We start from the raw sequence: 16,717 nt of genomic DNA, 5'->3' as shown, positions 1-16,717 counted from the left end.
CATTGAGAGTCTCACTGCAGTCTCCACACTTGTAGTCTATATCATTGAGAGTCTCACTGCCGTCTCCAAACTTGTAGTCTATATCATTGAGAGTCTCACTGCTGTCTCCTCTCCACAGCTCCACTCAGACCAGGACAGAGGGGACGGCAGTGTGAAGTACGTTCTCAGTGGAGACGGGGCCGGCACCTTGTTTCTGATCGACGAAAACTCGGGAGACATTCACGCCACCAAGAGGCTGGACAGGGAGGAGAAAGCCTACTACACACTGCGGGCTCAGGCAGTCAACAAATTCACCAACCATCCCCTGGAGCCCGAGTCTGAGTTCATCATCAAGATCCACGACATCAACGACAACGAGCCAAAATTCTCCAAGGAGACCTACATGGCAACCGTGCCCGAGATGTCAGACGTCGGTGAGTGTTGGCGCGTCTCCTTGGTTTCAGTCCAGTCGAATTTCTCAGCCGACAAATATATCTTCAAATAGATTCTCACAGGGCCCTCAGGAGGTGAATGACTAAAACTCAAGGCTGACAAACAGCTTGCTCAAATATTGGATGTGAATTAGTCCGAGGTTTGCTTTTCATTGTTTAATATTAATAATGAGGCAAAACTGGAAGGACCTTTCCCGTTTGGTGGAGGATTACTTCTGGGAATGCGGTTCTATTTATTTATATTTTACACACATTTTCTGTGCCGCTACAATCTCTTGTTCCGTGAATCACCGCGCTCGCCCTTATTGGTAGTCAGACCAGCCTGTGAATTCACTTGGAGAATAGCTCCTGAGGAAGCCGTGGGCATGCACACACAGGCTCGCAGCTGCGGTTAGTATGAGATAGCGCCTCTTCTACAATCAGCCCCAGCCCCCGTGTGGCACTGTGCGGCTTGTGGTGTGGGAAATAGTCACTGGAAGACAAGGACATCAGAATAATGGATGTTTAAGTTCCATCACTGTTAGTGTTGGGTTTGGGTTGTAGATAGATAGATAGATAGAAACTTTATTGATCCCGTAGGGAAGTTCCCTTAGGGAAATTCAGGTTTCCAGTGAGTACAGCACCGTAAGTCAAAAAGTTAACAAATTAAACATCACACATCAAATATCAAACATAGAGATAGTAACAATATACATAAAATAAATAAAGAAAATAAATAAAGAATAAAGTAGCAGCGGTTATATAAAATAGCAGCGGTTGTTCCAGTTTAATTAAATAGGTAGTAAACAATAAATAATGAGACTGTTCAGTGTGATGATGATGATGTTCAGGTGATCAGGCCTAACTCTACTTCCTCAGACCTCAGACCTAACCTATCCTCCCCCACCCCCTCCTCTCCCTTCCAACTTTGGAGTTGTGCAGTCTGATGGCACGGGGAACAAAGGAATTTTTCAGTCTGTTCGTGTTGATCCTCGGGAGCAGCAGCCTGTCGCTGAACATACTTCTCTGGTTGCTGATGACAGTGTGCAGGGGATGGCTGGTATTGTCCAGAATTGCCAGCAGTTTTTCTAGAGTCCTCTTTTCCGCCACTGTCACCAGGGAGTCCAGCTTCACGCCGACCACAGAGCCGGCCCGCCTGATCAGCTTGTCCAGCCTGGAGGAGTCCCTCTTTGATGTGCTGCCCCCCCAGCACACTACAGCATAGAACAGGACGCTGGCTATTACCGACTGGTAAAACATCCACAGGAGTTTCCTGCAGATGTTAAACGATCGCAGCCTCCTCAGGAAGTACAGTCTGCTTTGGCCCTTCTTATAGAGATTGTCAGTGTTGTTGGACCAGTCCAACTTGTCATCCAGCACCAGCCCTAGGTACCTGTAGCTGCCCACAGCCTCAACTTCAACCCCCTCAATTTGGACTGGATGGGGGCGTGGTCTGGACTTTCCAAAGTCTATGACCAGTTCTTTTGTTTTTGAGGTGTTGAGCTGCAGGTGATTAGTGTGGCACCAGATGACAAAGTCCCTCACCAGACTCCTATACTCCTCCTCCCGTTCCCCCCTAATACACCCCATGATGGCCGTGTCATCAGCAAACTTCTGAATGTGACACAACTCAGAGTTATAGCTGAAGTCCGAAGTGTATAGGGTGAAGAGTAGAGGAGCCAGCACAGTCCCTTGGGGTGCTCCTGTGCTGCTGACCACAGTGTCAGATGTGATGTCCTTCAACCTGACATACTGTGACCGGTCTGTGAGGTAGTTGGTAATCCATGACACCAAGCGGGGGTCCACTCGTATCCTAGCCAGTTTGTCTTGAAGCAAAAGGGGCTGGATGGTATTGAAGGCACTCGAGAAGTCCAGAAACAAAATCCTGACCGTGCCACTTCCCTTGTCCAGATGCGAGTGGGCCCGATGCAGGAGGTAGAGGATAGCATCCTCCACCCCAACTCCTGTCCGATATGCAAACTGTAGCGGGTCCTGAGCATGCTGCACCTGAGGCCTGAGGAGGTTGAGGAGGAGCCTCTCCAGTGTCTTCATGATGTGTGATGTGAGTGCCACCGGTCTGTAGTCATTCATCTCACTTGGCCGGTTCTTTTTCGGAACCGGAACGATGCAGGATGTCTTCCACAGGGTGGGCACTCTCCCTAGTTGTAAACTGAGGTTGAAGACGTACTGTAGAGGCTCCCCCAGTTCAGCGGCGCAGGTCTTTAACAGCCTGGGACACACCTTGTCCGGGCCAGCTGCTTTCCTGGGGCGAACCTTCCTCAGTTCACTCCTGACCTGGTCCGCAGTGATGCAGGGAGGGGGATGGGAGGTGGGCAGGGAAGAGGGGTCAGCTCTGGAGTTGGTTAGAGGGGGGTGGGGGATGGGTGGAGGGGACCGGTCGAACCGGTTGAAAAAATTGTTGAGCTCGTTCGCCTTCTCCACTGTCCCCCCCTCTACACTGCTCTTCGCTTTGTAGCCTGTGAGGGTTCTCACACCATCCCAGACCTCCCTCATGTTGTTTGCCTGCAGTCTCTGCTCCACCTTCCCTCTGTAGCTCTCTTTCGCCTCCCTCAGGCACAGCTTCAGTTCGCGTTGTGCTGACTTTATTGCCTCCTTGTCCCCATTTTTGAAGGCCACCTTCTTCTTGTTGAGGACCTTTTTCACCTCACGTGTTACCCAAGGTTTATTATTAGGGAAACAACGCACAGCTTTAGCAGGGGCAACCACATCCATACAGAAATTAAGGTAATCCGCCAGGCAGTGTGTCAGTCCCTCTATGTCCTCTCCATGCGAACTCTGTAGCACACTCCAGTCCGTGGTTTCAAAACAGTCTCTTAGGGCATCCTCCACTTCAGGAGACCATCTCCTAAAAGTGTGTTTTGTGGCTGGTTGTCTTTTCACCAGGGGGGTGTACTGTGGCTGCAGGTAAACCAGGTTGTGGTCAGATTTCCCCAGTGGGGGGAGGGGGGTGGCCCTGTATGCCTCTCTCACATTAGCATAAAGTAGGTCTATTGTCCTGTTGTTCCTTGTGGGACAATCCACAAACTGGTGGAATGCAGTCAGTGTGGATTCCAAGGTGACATGATTAAAGTCACCTGAAATGGCGATAAACGCCTCTGGATGTTGTGTCTGCAGCCTAGCTGTGATTGAATGTATCTTCTCACAGGCAGTGGCTGCGTCAGCTCTCGGAGGAATGTAAACACAGACGGCCATCACGTGACTGAACTCCCTCGGTAGATAGTATGGCCGCAGGCTAACGGCTAGCAGCTCTAGATCCCGGCAACATAAGATCACCTTCGTATTAACATGTCCTGGGTTACACCATCGGTTGTTAATGTATAAAATGAGACCCCCACCTTTGCTTTTTCCGCAGGCTTTCGTGTCTCTATCGGCTCTCACTGAGCTGAAACCCGGCAAGTCCACGTTAGTATCTGGTGTGCAGCAGGTTAGCCACGTCTCCGTGAAGAGAAACAAGCTGCTCTCCCGATAAATCCGCTGGTGGTTGATGAGCGCTGACAACTCGTCCATCTTATTCGCCAGTGCGTTAACATTCCCCATCATTATGGAGGGTATCGATGGTTTAAAACGCCTTCGCTTGTCCGTTAGCCTAGCCTTAACCTTAGCGCCAGCCTTGCAGCCTCGGTATTTCCTCCTTAGTTCTGCCGGAATGTGATGTCTTACTCCGGCTTGCGACATCTTCAGAGCCAGCAGTTCCTCTCTTGAATACACAAGCGAGCTGGTTCTTGGATGTGTTGATAGGTTACACATATCCACAGGATATAGAAAAAAACACACTACACAGACGAGCAGGAATAGCAAAGATAACAGAAAACTTACGATACAATTTTAAAATAAAAAGAAATAGCAATAATAGCAAAAACTGAACCAAACAAACACGGTGCTGTGGAGCAACTGGAAAGGCTGCCGTCTCTCACAGCGCCGGAAGTGGTAATGCCGCCGGAAGTGGTAATGCAGCAGTTGTACAGCAGTTGACTCGGGGGGGGGGGGAGAATAAATGGCCTGTGGCCTGTGAGCAAGAGGGCACACTCTGGGGGTCTGTGGGGAGTCGTGCAGCGATACATTGCTGAGGCTGCGTAACCACGGTGCTAACGGTGAATTCGTCCTTAGTGCAGTGGTTAGCGCAGCGCTAACGGTGAATTCGTCTTTAGCGCAGTGGTTAGCACAGCGCTAACGGTGAATTCGTCTTTAGTGCAGTGGTTAGCGCAGCGCTAACGGTGAATTCATCTTTAGCGCAGTGGTTAGCGCAGCGCTAACGGTAAATTCGTCTTTAGTGCAGTGGTTAGCGCAGCGCTAACGGTGAATTCGTCTTTAGCGCAGTGGTTAGCGCAGCGCTAACGGTGAATTCGTCTTTAGCGCAGTGGTTAGCGCAGCGCTAACGGTGAATTTGTCTTTAGTGTAGTGGTTAGCGCAGCGCTAACACTTAATCTTTAGTGTTGTGGCTGGCGTGGTATTTTCTTCCATGGAGGTCCGAATCCAAGCCACACCTGATGCCAACAGTGGCTGTTGCATATGTACAGCACGTGTGCATGAATATATATACATACATTTTAAAAAAAAAATATATATATATATATATATATATATATATGACTTTTATTTAAATAATAGAGTGGGCATGACCTCCATTGGATTGCTAATGATTAAAATGTTCTTGGCATTCCAGTTGGCAAAGATTAAGGGCACTCAGCTAAGAATAACACTGAATAGAATATAAGACAGAGAGGCATTTTACCACATTGCGCCCTCTTGGACTGATTCAAGTATCTTTAATTCATGAATGGCTAAAGACAGCATCTGTCCCACAAACGCTAACTGGCAAACGGAAATTAATTTTTAAAGAAGTTTTAAAGGTTCGCTAACGGCAGGGCCCACAACCAGCGTCGCTAAGTTCACCTGAAGTTCGTCTCTGAGGAACGTGGCCCTTTAAAGTCCCGCGGTACTTTCCCGCGACAAACAGGGGTGGCGAATCTGTCACTCTAATTCAGCGCTCAATCCTCTCACTAAAATTACCTTCAGCCAGCCAAATGAACACTACTGTAAAGTAGACGGGATTGATCCGGATACCCAGGCAATTCAGCCTCTGCTAAAATAGCCGACGCGACTCTGCATGTATAATGGACATTAAAGATTACTACAATAAAGCCATGCCATTAAAGCTAGCAGAAAAAAGGTAGAAATGGTGTCCCTGTAATTATGCCCGAGCTCAATTGGGAAATGAGATTTCATGGCGTGAGAACAATTTGCTGCTGGCCGGCAGCGTCAAAACAGTGCCTGTGCATTGAATAGAGATTATTCCTCTGACAGATATGTAGGCTTGCTTTCCCATGAGCGTTCGGGCCAGTGCTGTGTGGGTTCTGCTAAGTGGGAAGTGACTGATCTTGAAAATGTGTCAGAGCTTGGCCAGCCTTCTATAAAACATTTTTAAAAAACTGAACATTTTTCAAACCAAGTCTAAAAGAATAAGAGAGAGAGAGAGTGAGAGAAAAAACACCTACTTTAAACAGGTGGTCACGATGACAACTGAAGCGGGTTAGTCGCAGTTGCAGGTTGCTAGTGACAGGTGCATTGTGTTAGTGAGCGTTTCAGGGTGTTTGTGACGCGTGAATGGTGCTAATGACAGTTACAGGGTGTTAGTGACTGTTTCAGAGTGTTAGTGACAGTTTCAAGGTGTTAGTGCCAGTTGAACGGTGTTAGTGACAGTTACAGGGTGTTATTGACCGTTTTAGGACCTCATTGACCGTTGAAGGATCTTAGTGACAGTCACAGTGTGGTTGTGACTATGGTGTTAATGACAGTTGAACGGTGTTAATGACAGTCACAGGGTGTTAGTGACAGTTGAGCAGTGTTAGTGGCAGTCACAGGGTGTTAGTGACAGTTGAACAGTGTTAATGACAGTCACAGGGTGTCAGTGACAGTTGAACAGTGTTAATGACAGTCACAGGGTGTCAGTGACAGTTGAACAGTGTTAGTGGCAGTCACAGGGTGTTAGTGACAGTTGAACAGTGTTAGTGACAGTCACAGGATGTTAGTGACAGTTGAACAGTGTTAGTGACAGTCACAGGGTGTTAGCGACAGTAAAAAGAATCAGTGACTCTTACAGTATAAGCATTAATGAAGAAGCCATGTAGAGGTCATTGACATGCTACGCTGTACAGCACACCTGAACAACTATTCCCTTCCTTGCCCTTGAAGCAGAAAACTGTTTTTTTTTTTTTTTTTAAGACCTCTTCCTCAGCACTGTCCTCTACAGAGAGTAGTGACACGGTGTCCTACACTCATAATAATCATCCCATAGAATTTAAGTAGTCATGCTGTTTTAATTTTAGTCCCGGGCTTGTATTATGGCGCGGTGGGTGGGGGGGGGGGGGGGGGGGGGGGGGGTTTGGGGGGGGGGGGGTGCGATGCGGTTCGACACAGGCATTTTTTGACGGTCAAGTCCTACAGGAGAGCGGCCATCGGCGAGATGGAACGCGGAAACCGTTAATCAAAGCCGCAGTCCGTGAAGGCGGACCGACTCTTTTTTTCTGGGAAGGACGCAAAAAATTTGAACGCGGCAGATGTTTCGTCGTTCATTAGTATTCCCGGAGACTCCGACGCTCCGACGCGAGGCGGCCAGGGGTCTCACGGACTGCCAAGGACTTCATTAGGTCACGGCGAAGACGGTGCGTGCGGCCAGCGCAGCCAGTACAAATATGCATGAGACGCTGCGGACTTCGTTCTGTCAAAAGGAAATGTCACATAACAGATTACAAATTTATTTATTTATTTATTTACCTGCTTACTTATTTTCTGGCTGTGCACTTTTTGACATTTCTTGTGGCCATGACATGCTTACAAAAGAAAATTAGATAGCCTCCATTTTTAAAAGACATCCAATAGTGAAGTCACTGCATGCATTTAAAACATTTAACAATTTCTTCCAACTGTTCTTGTTTCAGTATATGTTCTATTTTTATTTTTATGTCATTTTTTATTTGTAAAAAATGACATAAAATATATTAAATATATGTGTGTTTGCGTGTGTGTCTCTGTGTGTGCGTGTGCGAGTAGGCCTGCGTACAATGAGTGTGCGCGTGTGATCTGAAGATTGGTAAGTGGGTTACCAAAACTGAATTTAAGAGGAAGAAGAAGAATTAGCATATTTGTATCATTGTTGAACCACTACATTATGGCAGATCCCACTTCGGTTTCAAGGTATTTCTGCCACTTGACAAGTCTTCAACTGCTTAGACAGTGCCAGCATCATGTTCTGTCATGGTCTGGATCAAAATTGGTAACAGTCAATATCAAATGTTTAGATCTTACAATCCAGGAGTTGTTTGACAAAAAATGGAGACAAGTTTCAAGTTTTGACACCACACGAGAAGGATCAGATATTATCCAAATACGCTTGGCTGAAAATAACTGGAAAAACAAGAATCCCCACTGGGAACAGCAGCAAAACATCCTTTTGACCCGTCCTCCAAGTTCACCTCAGAAGAACATGAACTATGTCAAATGTGTTAAAATCCTTTAAGAAACCCTGGTGGTACAAACCCATGCAAACCAGAATTTTTTTCTTCTTCTTCTTCTTCTTCTTTCGGATGTTCCCGTTCGGGGTCGCCACAGCGGATCAGATCCGCATATTTGATTTGGCATATGTTTTTACGCCGGATGCCCTTCCTGACGCAACCCTCCCATTTATCCAGGCTTGGGACCGGTACTAGAATGCACTGGCTTGCGCATCTCCAGTGGCTGGGCTTTTGGGGCATTGGCTTCGTGGGATACGAACCCGGGCCGCCGGCGTGGCAGGTGGAAGCTCTACTACTGGGCCACCAATGCCCACTAGAGCAAACCGGAAATGAGGCTCTAAATTTGGATCTCGACCCACGTCAGATAACCTCGACTCCCATGGTGAAAAGCTCCACCTTGGGGGACTAGTATGAAAACAAACTGAAGAATGGAAAATAAGAATGAAAATCAATGCTTAATGGTGTTCTTTACCGGCTTAAAATGGAGCTTTGAGTGGGTTTCATTCCATGTGAACCACCAGACACAGAACCTGCCTCTATTAGCTTGTCAGGTATTTTTGGGATAGAATGGCGTACGAGGACACAAAGAGAATACACCAGATGCAAAATCAATACTTGAATTTTCCGAACAACAAGTTTGTGCATTGGCTTATCCTGTCTACATTACCAGCAGGGGTTCACCATCTGCTTCTCTGAGAAGAATCACTGAAAATCAAACATAATCTGGGCCTTAAATCTAAACTATTTTCCAGGGTGTATTGCTGAGCATAATTACAGTGTTAACGGGTGCCGACATGAGTAAGATGCATTCATCGGTGCGACAAATTCCACCGTCTAGAAACCCAGAGAAAGAGAGACAGAGGGAGGGGGGAGAGAGAGAGGGACAGGGAGGGAGGGAGGGAGGGAGGGAGAAAGAAAGAGAGAGAGAGAGAAATCCAATACGCTGTGGATTGAGACATTCACAAACAAGCAGAGTCAAGAAATCACTGTCAGTTATATAGATGGTAAACTGGACAGGAAAAAAAATAAATAAATAAATAAAGATCCACAAAAATAAATACATAAATAACACAAAACATAAAATCAGCTCATTAAGCTTCTCAAGGACAAGAAATGAGTGTCATGAAAGAAAGAGGGAAACTGGAAATTTTGCCAGCAAAAAACAACCTCATTTTGGTCGTTATTTTAGTGCACTTTAGTGAACAGAATATGTATTTATTGCTTTGTTCATTTATTTATCTCTCTTGTTTGTATGTTTGTATTTCCATTCCAATTTATGTATTATTTTTATGAATGCAATCTGTGTATGTTCATGTTTGATTTGCAGCTTGGTTCTTGTAAAGCTATATTATTTTATTCCTGTTGCAAACAGAAACATAAAAACTGAAGACGAAGAACAACAAAAAAAAAAAAAACTTTCAACCAGTTCAATGACACTTTTGACACTTTTGACTACTTTACTCATTAGGCCTGGCTTTGTACAGAGTTCAGGCTATTTTCAAATTTTACAACATTTTCTTTTTTTCAATGTATGCAATGTTGTTGCTAATGAAATAGATCTCGTGGCAAGATTATAAAAGCAATTTCAAAGGGCAGTAGAAATAGATGAGCAGAGAGGAGATCAAAGTAATGATCATATCTTCACATCTTGCAGTATAATTGCCTTGTCACCGCGGTACACATTTCTGTACTAAGTGATGTTCTGCAATACAGGAAGAGGCCATTGATCTTTCCGACAAGGACTTTCTTTCTGAATGAATTGATGCCGTGTTTTTTTTATGGCCACCTTACGGACCACGCAAAGATGTAGTCTGAACATGAATGATAGACTCGGGTACCTTCTCATAATGACTGTGGGCCCTGGTGAAAAGCGCTGATTTGTTTGGATTTAGCCTAAAAAAACGGGAAAATTACCATTGAGGATGGTGGTGAGTTATGACCCCAGATCATAAGGGATGCAGGAAAGAGCAGAATCAGAAGAAGTAAACACATACCATAATCGTGTCCATATTTGTCTGAGACCCATTTTACCAAAGTCATTTGCAAAAATAAAAGAAAAAAAAAACACAATGATTGGTTACCGTGAACCCACCCTCACCTGACAGGTACGGCGCTGGCGTTCCTTGTACAGGGGAGGCGGGGATCAAGGAGCCAACACTTTCCACAAGCGCAAATATTTCCATGGTCTCACTCAGGAAAACACGATTGCCATTTTACGAGCGTTCGCCAGACCTGTTCTCTGCGAATGGAAAGCCTAGGAGCCATTGAAACATTGCCATTTATCATACGACTGCATTCGTGAAACAAAACTGCGATTCGTTTGTGAAACATTCCAACAGAGATGGAACATGGCGGCATTGTGCAGATGCTAGTTTGAACGTCTCCTTTAGTTTTCTTGTGACAAGCCCGTGATGTGCCGATGATATCTTCAGCTTACGCGGTGAATCATCTTCCATGAAAATTCAGCTTGTACAAATTTCTGGCACACTTTAAATTATTTATTGATTTATTTACAAACAGAACATTTATTTATACCACAAACAAAGTTTGATAATCGAATCCATGCTTGGGATTTGTTCATCTATTTGTTTTACAGCCATATTGAATTGCAAGCCTTTGTGCATGGCAAAGTGCAATGATATTGTCTAATGTTTTTCTTTCTTTTTTTTCCATCGCATTGTTCTGGCAGGGGTTATCTTGCTACAAAGCAAATTAACTATGCGCTGGGGGAAAAGTGTTTGTTGTTATGAATGGAAGCTAGATTGAGGCCAAATGTCACCCGTTGCAATAGTTCTGGTGAATTTATTGTGACTATGCTTGGACAGAGGTGGTATTTAATACATTGCTCTTTCTCTGTGCCTTACAGGTATAATATGAACAATGTTGTTAAAAGCCAGTTTGTTAAAATCCCATGTATAGTGTGTGTGTGTGTTTATGGCCCGAAAGCCTGATTTACAAAGAGTTCTCATATATACTTATGGGAATATCTTGAAATTTGTTCAAGTAAGGTTGCCTTCAGCATATAAAACTACTGAAATGTTTCAACTGTTAACCTCATCTTTCCTAAAGATGTGAATGTGAATGAAGTTTAATGTGACTATTTTCTTAATGCAGCTACTGGACAGCCTTGATCTGCTATTCTGTTTTTTTTAATGTTTTATCTTAAAGGCAGACATGAAGACAATCCACTTTTACTTAAGATTTAATACTGATAGAGGGCTTTGTGATTTACCTCTTTTTGAGTGAAAACTGGTATTTTGTGGTCATGAGTCATAGGCTTGGGTAATCTAATCTGTATCATTTTCAAGACACCCAAGGATGAATACAGAATGTGTTACTGATGTTGGTGCGCATCACTAAGCTATGTGGGACAGTTGCCATTTCCGATATCGTTGTTTGTCTGTGAATGTTCTGTGAAAGAGCAAGACCCCCAGAAATGCATAGCCTACGATACGATATGTGCAGAAAACACGACATTGTCATCCACAGAAACAACCAAAGAAGAGATCTTGTATTAAAACCAGCGCACTTAATAGTGTGGCGATAATCACAGCTTGTCAATGAAGCACTGCTTAACATGCTGCGGGTGGACATCTTTGGATCCTCAGCAGAAACCGTACCGTGTTCTTAAGTGTGTGTCTTGAGCATAACAATTCAGGCCTCGCTGTTTGTAGGGAGGGAGGGAGGGAGGGAGGGGGGCTAGGCACTTTCAGAAAGGAAACCGTAATGTGTTCTAATGGTGGTTGGTCACCACCCTTGTGGCCAAATAAATGAAGGCTTCAGCCTTGCATCTTCCGCCTTGCATAGTCTGATTGTTCTCCACCCCGATGGCCCGCAGTAAATAAATACATAGATAAGTAAGTACATGAGAATGGGTGAACAGATGTTTTATTTACTGTAGGCGTTATGAGAAATGGATTCTCACACAGTCAGTGCTATTGTTTTAAACGCAGTCTGAATGGTTCGAAAGCACTGGCATGACATAGTTCAGGAGAGAGTGACAGAGCCATAGCAATTATATTTGACTTGCCTTGGTCTTTAGCGTTAGTCTACTCTTCATGTTGTTTGAACAACATTTTCTTATGCATACCGGTAATGCTGTTAGCCAGGTCGGTGCACACAACACTGGCAGATGCACTTGTGTTCTCATTCAATGTAAATTGATATGGATAAGCTTCTGCTAAATGAACTTCTAATTCTGACTGATGAATAAGCGAGCATACACACGGGCAGCTAATTTACACTTGCTTGTTGTCGTTAGCGCTATTGCAGAGAAATATAGAGAAACACAAAGTTGGAATAAGGGAATGTCCACCTTTTACGTTCTCTGCTGCAAGTGGAAGACAGAGCACAATGGGGCCAGATTTAATCAGGGTTTTTCAAACTCATAAAAAAGGGCTTTCAGCAGCAACATGCAACTCATTTTCGTGGGTATGTGGTGTTTGCAAACTGAGCTACAACAGCTGTAACAGCATCTGAAATCTGTCTGTAGACCAAAGAGGATGTGTGAAGACTATAGTCCACACAGAAAGTTATATTATTATTATTATTATTATTATTATTTATTTGTGTACAATAATTGGGTGGATTAGCTGTCCAGGTCATGGCGTAGAGGCAGAGAACCTCCAGACTTTATTGAGTGCTGGATGCTCTCTAGTTTGTAGGGAAATGGTGTTTCTAGATTAGCTTAATCACGTGTTCTCATCCTCATACATTCATATGTTCTTATGTAAAAATGTTGACACTTTGTTGTGTGAAAATCAAGCACCACAGGCATTAAGACTAAGACCGACCGACAGCCGCACAAGCAGAGAACCTTAATCCGGAAGAACAGTAACAAAAAATAAAATAAAAAATAATAATAAAGTATAACAAGAAACTTCACGACAGACAAAAATAATAAACAACAAATCCGGTCATATATTCAGTGTGTCAGTTCAGACCTGAAGATACCCCGGGAGCAGAGAGATGGCCGGTAATTCCACCGCTCGCTGTGTTATCCTGTGGCTTCCTGCCAGCCTTCCAGAGACGGGGAGGTAATGAAGGCGGACAGCGGAGAGCTCGAGCAGGAGGAGACGGGGGAGAAAGAGAGTGAGAGCGGGGAGGCCTGCTCCCAACCGCAGCCCATTTCTGCACAGTTACACATCTCAGCTTGTTAAAACGTACAGCGCTGCCTGCCGCCTTGTGACCACGTATGGTCCTGCGTTATAGGCTATATGCTATGTTCTTATGAGCGAGCATGGTTCTGCATTACAGGCCATACGCTATGTTCTTATGACCAAGCATGGTTCTGCCTTATAGGCTATATGCTATGTTCTTATGAGCGAGTATCGTTCTGCGTTATAGGCTACACGCTATGTACTTATGAGCGAGTATCGTTCTGCGTTATAAGCTATACGCTATGTTCTTATGAGTGAGTATGGCTCTGCATTACAGGCTATACGCTATGTTCTTATGAGCGAGTATCGTTCTGCGTTATAAGCTATACGCTATGTTCTTATGAGTGAGTATGGCTCTGCATTACAGGCTATACGCTATGTTCTTATGAGAGAGTATGGTTCTGCGTTATAGGCTATACGCTATGTTCTAATGAGCGAGTTTGTATATGTGTGCGCACTGGAGCTTGCGATCATATGGGACACTTATCACCATCTCCCTATTTTATTTAGTTACTTTATTATTCTTACCCAAATATAATAATTATATGCTTAGAATATGCATCTATGACTTAGTGTAATAAGGGCATCGTTCTTATTCATAGTGGCTACCCTGACATCATTGCTCTCCAATTTGCATTCTCTACTGTACCATATCTGGTTAATCGTTAAAATTCTTTATTACAAATACTGACATTAACTTAAACCCACAAAACTGTGAAAATCAGTAAGACATAGCAAATGCTAATTTGAAAGCAGTAGCCTACATGCAAAGTAATGGGGGAGTATGCTAGGGAAACGACTCTGACTTTAAACAGCACGCCAGGGCCTGGCTAAGTCAAGAATAATTTATTCTATTTTATGTTTTTATTACTAACTGTGATTACACATTACCTCCTTCCCCAGCCCTGCTAATCTCTTTTTTTTTGCTTTGGCACCCCCATGACAGGCTGATTATAAAATCCTGCACACACCCCTGTATATTACTTTGTGTGTGTGTGTGTGTGTGTGTGTGTGTGTGTGTGTGTGTGTGAGAGAGAGAGAGTGTAATACCTTTTTAGGGGAGAACTCAGACTTACACATACATAACCTAGTCATTCTGGCTTGTGGGTACTTCTGGGTAATACAGTTGCTCTCACAAAATAAATAAATAAATAAATGCTCTCAAAAGTAATAAAATGTTGAGTCTTTTTGCAGAACTAATCATATTCAACAGCTGCACTTTCCATCTTTTTCAGGTTTTTACACTGTGGTGGGAGCCGTTTCATTACCACAAGTGTACTTCTGCCATGCATTCTGTTCCGCATGAGAGCCATTGTTCTCTATGATAGCTATTGATCTCTCTCTCTCTCTCTCGCTCTCTCTCTCTATATATATATATATATATATAAACCTGAACTTGTGTACCTCAAATAAATATTTACTTATAATTTTTGTACATTGTATTTATTTTAGTTTTAAGCAACGTCAGACGCACTTAACCTATATTCACTCACATCTGTTAAACAAAATGGAATTCTCAGGAACAGCAAAAAATACATAAATTTAAGAACAGCTTGCGTTTTTGAATTTGGGTTTTGAACCAACTGTATAACTGGTAGAATTTACGAAACTAAGATAGCATATGGCCAATGAGAACTTTCATTGCATCTTAACATTTTTGTACATTTTGGTTTATGCATAACGGCGGTGATATGCGTGTCTAAATGCATCATGCACGCTAAGCAGAGAACAGATTACAAGTGACTGTGAATGAGTTCAATACTGGCAGCATATTGTAAAGTCCTGTTCTCTACTTCTCCTACTTAGTCTTAGTTTCCCTTTTTTTCTTCTTCTTTAGATCACAAGAGACAGTGAATGAGCTCACTCACTCGATGCTGATGACATAATGAAGTCTTTTTCTTTACTTCTTAGTCTTCATTTTCCCTTTTTAGTCCTCTTCTGGAATCACTCTCTGGGCTGAGCGTTCATCCTGTTGCTCTCCTCTTCTCTCCTCGAACCATCCGCAGGGACGTACGTGCTGAACGTGACCGCCTCGGACGCGGACGACGAGACCTACGGGAACAGCGCCAAGCTGGTGTACAGCATCCTGGAGGGCCAGCCCTACTTCTCAGTGGAGCCAGAAACAGGTATGTGCAAAGCATGCTGGGAAACGTGGGTTGAAGATGTGCGTGTGCATGGCATGCTGGGAAACGTGGGCTGAAGACATCTGCGTGCAGTGCATGCTGGGAAATGTGGGCTGAATTGTGCACATGCAAAGCATGCTGGGAAAGCGGGGCCAATCTGAAGAACTGAAGACCCTTGCTTCAACTAGGCTTCCCGCCAATCCCCAAACCCAAGCACCGCTGTCTTTTGTACTAATTCCAATTATGGTGGTATTGTATGGTTTTCAAATAAGTCGTATTTTATAGCTGTGCCTGTTATACAAGCTCTGATACAAAGATGGCAAATGGCATTTCTCAGTGTGATACTCTCAAAGAAACACATGCAGTGTCCTTTTCAAGACACAGGTACATTCTATGCTGGTTTAATTTCTTTTTGGATGCAATTCATGCGTATTCAGAATTTGAATTGTGGTTCTTGGATAACATTGCACTTGGGTAATTAGCATTTTTGCTTTAGCGGGGTTGTGTATGCACTTGGTAGTCTGGGAGTGTTGGTGGCCGGGTCTGGCACATCGCCCATGTACCACAGATTGATGCACTTATGTTCTTTAACACTGTAGGAGTCCCTGCATTACAGCATCTGCTAAATTGAATGCAATGTGTTGTAATGGGTCGGGGTGGTGGACCAAGGACGTGAAGGGTAAATGCTTACTGCGCAATGCGTAGGTTGGGCATTGCATGTACCCAGGCTCGCTCCTCAAAATTAAAATTTTTGCACTCCATCGATTTAAATACAACTGGGTATTTAATAAAGCAATTCAGATGAAGTACCCTGCTCTGCGGAGCAAAGGCACCGCCCCTCATATTAATCCAACCCGGATTCGATCGATACGGGTCCGTATCCCGGGCTGAACAATAAACGCATGCGTTCTGAGCTGCATTCATGAAGAAAAAGATAAGTGCTGGGTTTCATTCGTAAGCCGTTGCATTAAGCGCGGAGGCCCACGGTGACTTAGTTTGAATAAACAATCTTCGGTAATTAAATTGTCAAGTCACGGTGAGAGAGAGAGAGAGAGAGAGACGTGTTGATTGAACACAGGCTCGTGCATTGGGGGACTGGGTAATGCGACAACGGGGGGGTGGGGGGGGGGCAGGTATGGGGTAACGTACGGGCCGGTATTCCCCAGCAGATCGTTGAGCGAAGGCTGTGGAGAAGTCCGGAGACAGGCGTGTCTGAGCGTGTTTATTTGTGCGCGGCGGCACGTCCGCGTTCGAGCACGGCCGTCGGGACCGCTCCGCGGTGTTTGTTTGGCGGGTTAGCGGGATGATGCATGGCTCTTCCCTTCAGCTTCGGGCACCGCTGTACGTCTGACGGATGGCGTTTCATAATTAAACAAGCGAGTGTTTTTTGCACAGTTGCTCATCGTGGATAAACGCCCTAATTCAATCAAAATGACACGGTATCTGTGTGGGTAGATTAGTCTAATTTTGTTTCTTTTCCATAGATAGATCTT

At 44.4% G+C, this 16,717-nt stretch overlaps 1 protein-coding gene across 2 annotated transcripts in view; it reads left to right on the top strand.

Annotated features, from left to right (window-relative positions):
• LOC118226520 (cadherin-10-like) overlaps positions 1-16,717 on the top strand; it is a 56,444-nt gene that overhangs the window by 26,773 nt on the left and 12,954 nt on the right. For both annotated transcript variants that reach the window (XM_035416235.1, XM_035416236.1), the window contains exons 3-4: positions 119-413; positions 15,108-15,227. In XM_035416235.1, coding sequence (XP_035272126.1) covers positions 119-413; positions 15,108-15,227 — 415 coding nt within the window. The remainder of the gene's footprint in view (positions 1-118; positions 414-15,107; positions 15,228-16,717) is intronic.

This window comes from Anguilla anguilla, chromosome 4, assembly GCF_013347855.1.
Source record: "Anguilla anguilla isolate fAngAng1 chromosome 4, fAngAng1.pri, whole genome shotgun sequence".
NCBI classification, from domain to species: domain Eukaryota; kingdom Metazoa; phylum Chordata; class Actinopteri; order Anguilliformes; family Anguillidae; genus Anguilla; species Anguilla anguilla.
This window is presented reverse-complemented; position numbering and strand designations above follow the sequence as displayed.